This window comes from Mastomys coucha, unplaced genomic scaffold (assembly GCF_008632895.1).
Source record: "Mastomys coucha isolate ucsf_1 unplaced genomic scaffold, UCSF_Mcou_1 pScaffold5, whole genome shotgun sequence".
NCBI classification, from domain to species: domain Eukaryota; kingdom Metazoa; phylum Chordata; class Mammalia; order Rodentia; family Muridae; genus Mastomys; species Mastomys coucha.
In genome coordinates, this window is record NW_022196911.1 from 53,717,151 (window position 1) to 53,720,790 (window position 3,640).

Below are 3,640 nucleotides of genomic sequence, written 5' to 3' on the forward strand. Positions count from 1 at the left end.
ACACACACACACACACACACACACACACACACACACACACACACACACTCCCTTCAATTGCCAGCAAATGGCTCCCTTAGATCTTGGAGAGATAACCAAGAGCTTGCTTGGTCCTACCTTGACCTTAGCTCTGTGAGGAAACTGCCTTCAAAGAGGACCTCTCCCTGACTCTCTCCAACTACTAGCAGAGTGGCTTTTTCTGTAGACCCCATTTATGTTGTATCAGGATTCGTTGTATAAGGATTGTATTGAGATGGAAGTGGAGGAGGAAGGGAGGGAAAGATTTGACTCTTGAGAGGGACCTGTCGAGTTAGGTGATGAGGAAGAATGGGGTGGAGGTAATGGACATGAGAGTCATGAAAGGATATGGAACTAATTGCATTTTTAGTTTTGATTCTGCCCTGGATTTTGTTGTTCTTGTTGTTGTTTGCTTGCTTGTTGTCTGTGCATGTATGCATATGGAGGATAAGTGCATAAAATTATAGTTGACAATGAAAGTGTAAAATTCAATCTTAATCTCCACATCTTCAGAATTGCAACTTGAAGTGTATAGAAAGTCATGGAGATGTATGATCTATGGATCTAGATAATCTCCATACATGTTATTTTTAATTTGTAAATTCTTTGAAGTTTTAATTTAAAAAAAAAAAACAAAATAATAGGAGCAGAAATGATATGTCACTTCTGAGATTAGACTTTTAAAGCCTATAGCTCCCCTTATCATTCTGCCACTCTCTATCTGATCATTAGTGCTGAAAGAAGTCAGTTGATAGACCTTGAGGCCACTTCATGAAAAGGAGTTGATACTACCCAAATTATGAGTGAAATGGAAAGCAGATCCTCCATCTGAAGGATCCCAGGCCCTGCTGACAACTCACACAGCCCCAAGAGACACTCTGAGTCAGAACCAGTGCCAGTGACGTGCTCAGATTCTAGACCTGTAGAAACTGGGATTCATCTTTGTTATTTTTTTAGCTGCTAAGCTTTCAATATACAGAAGTAAATGGCGGGTACACTATACCCTTGAAGACCGTCCAAATTTTAAAGTAACAGGCAAAAATAAAAATAAGAAAACACACGTACCTGTTCCGGTAACCTCAACACACTTTTTCTCTGCCCCTGTGCACTTTATAGTCGTTGTGGGGCATGTCTTGTTTTTCTCGTTGTAGCAGGAAAGACATTCAACACCATTGACTTCTGAAGATGATGGAGACACTGAATGGAGAGAGAAAAGTTTTCATCTTGGGAAATAAAAAGAAGAAAAAGCTGAGAACAAGTCTTTCTATCCACTGCTCATCTAATAATACAGGTTTTTTTTTCTACAATTCTACAAAAGAGCGTTGCAGTGAAGAAGAGCTGGGAGGAGGCAGAAGAAAGGCTCTGGGTGAATGCCAGGAAGGATCTCACGGGAATTCAGAGATGCCCTCACCTTCATCAGTTACTCTGCTCTCTGCCTTGGAGGGCAAGCCCTAGATAATGGGAGAGGAGAGGATCTGTTTTCTAAAAGGATGCTGTTCAAAGGGTGAGGGATGACCCAGGTGGGGTCAACACACACCTGTGTTCCCAGCTACTTCAACATTGGAGGCTGAGGAAGAAGGATTACTTAATCCCAGTAACACAATGCAAGCCTGGATACACAGCAACACTCCATCTCAACAATACAAAACTCTAAGATGAGTAATAAAATAGGTGGGGAAAGTCACTCCACTGGAGGAGCACAACAGGGCATTTAAACCTGTAGCTTTGCTGAACCTACTTAGAGAGCAGACTCTGGACCAATTACTGCTGCCTAGCTCTCTCTCTCAGTCTGCATATGCAAGTGTGTGCACACATACCTTGGGAGAGGGGCTTGTATCCAAGCCCGACCCTTAAAAATAAAGGCTTCAAGCAAAAGGGGAAGAGCAAGTATCACTGCTGCAGCCCATGAGCACAGAGATAAACCCTCAGAAAGGTAGAGGAGCCCTGAGCAGGTGGTGGGGCACAGACCCGAGCTGTATTCATCTGTTGGGACGCAGGCAGGGGGTATACTCACGATTTATGTTATCTTTGTTACACTTCTCAGTATAGCAGCACTGGTTCTTGTATCTAAATTTCTGTTGGTTCCCCAGTGTTGCTGAGAATTCCAAGTCACATGATTTTGCATTTTCAGCACACCCTTTTTGCACAATTTCTTGGTTTGTACTTGAAGCTGCAGAAAATTGAACCACCAAGTAAATTTTCCTTCTGTGCTAGTGGTAAATAATCTGTTCCTTCATCCCCTCTCTCCTGAGTGCTGCGCTTCTCCAAGAGTCTCTCTGCACTAGTCTATTGAGAAGGAGCCAACAGAGCATGGGCCACTTGCTACAAAGGGAGTGACTGGCGGTAAGGTACTTGCTGAGCAAGCACGATGCCCTGAGTTTGATCCCTGACACTGTGAAAGAGTGGAGTCACTCCCAAATGATCCTGATCCTATAGAATCTAGGGCCTACAACAAGCACATGCTCCATCTCCACCCAGCTCCTAGTTTCATCCCGGAAAGGATAAATTGGAAAGGATAAATTGAAGGAGGCGCAAGGTAGTGAGGGTTGGCTTACATGGTGTTTCCAATTTCTGTATTTGGTTGAAGCAGCCAACAGAAGTCACACAAGTTTGTCCATCCCAAAGACATGGTCCACCTTGACACAGTTGCTTTGTACAGTTGTAACTCTCTGTAAGGAGGAAATGTACATCATTTAAAAGCTAATCCAGAAGCCTTGTAGTTGATGTTGCTTAGGAGTCAAGAAGCCATGGAGGGGCGCTAAACAGACTACTGGAGTCTCATGGGGTTGGCTTCCTCCCCCAGGCACTTGACTGCTTACTTCCCCTTTGCATTTTTAGAAAAAAACACAATGCTTTGTTTACTCTTACCTACAGAGCAGACAGCTAAAATGCTAAAGACAAAAACTGTGAGGAGGCTCTTCAGGACAGAGGACCAGCCCATGGTGACGCTTGTGAACACTGCAGGAGATGAAGTAAGGACAATGGGATCAGAACAATGGGGCTAAGACCTGTAATCCAGTAATCCACATACTTGACTGTGTTGTTTGTCTATGTGTTCATTCATTCATTCATTCATTCATTCACCCCTTCACTTATCCTTTCTGAAAGCCCAAATTTATCAAACATTGGTTTTATGCTCAATGTGGCCATTTGGAAGGATGCAAAACTGGAAAAGACACCATATTCTATATTAAGGCATAGGGGATGGGTTCTGGGTTCTGGGAAAGGACTTTCACTTAGGAGGAATTCTTTCATGGGTCTGGAAGGCATTAGATCTCCTTCCACAGTTGATATGGCTGAGTCAAGAAACAACTCCTCTGGAGAACAGGTGGAGGCTCTCTGTGCTACGAAGTTCTGGGCCAGCTATGGTGCTTAAGAGCAATCAGACCCTTAGCTAATGACATGGCTTCACTACTTCCTAAGTCACCCTCCCCCTAAAGGATGGCCTCCACCTTAGGTGTCATAGCCCACACTGGAAATGCTCACCAAGAAGGATTCCGGCTTTTCTGAAAGGACGGCCTTGAGCTAGAGAGGAAGCGATCTCACCTGGAGAGATGATGAAAGTAGAATTTTCTCTGCCTCCCCGTCACTTTTATAGCCCAGAGGATCATTGCCTGGTGAT

The 3,640-nt window shown here is 43.9% G+C and overlaps 1 protein-coding gene across 1 annotated transcript in view; it reads right to left on the bottom strand.

Moving 5' to 3' along the window:
* The window catches only part of LOC116078887 (protein RoBo-1-like), a 5,403-nt gene extending 1,763 nt beyond the window's left edge, over positions 1-3,640 (bottom strand). The window contains exons 1-5 of the mRNA XM_031354253.1: positions 3,505-3,640; positions 2,887-2,976; positions 2,574-2,687; positions 2,033-2,188; positions 1,084-1,215 (exon numbers count right to left, since the gene is read on the bottom strand). Of these exons, the coding sequence (XP_031210113.1) occupies positions 1,084-1,215; positions 2,033-2,188; positions 2,574-2,687; positions 2,887-2,959 (475 nt within the window). The 5' untranslated portion in view covers positions 2,960-2,976; positions 3,505-3,640. The remainder of the gene's footprint in view (positions 1-1,083; positions 1,216-2,032; positions 2,189-2,573; positions 2,688-2,886; positions 2,977-3,504) is intronic.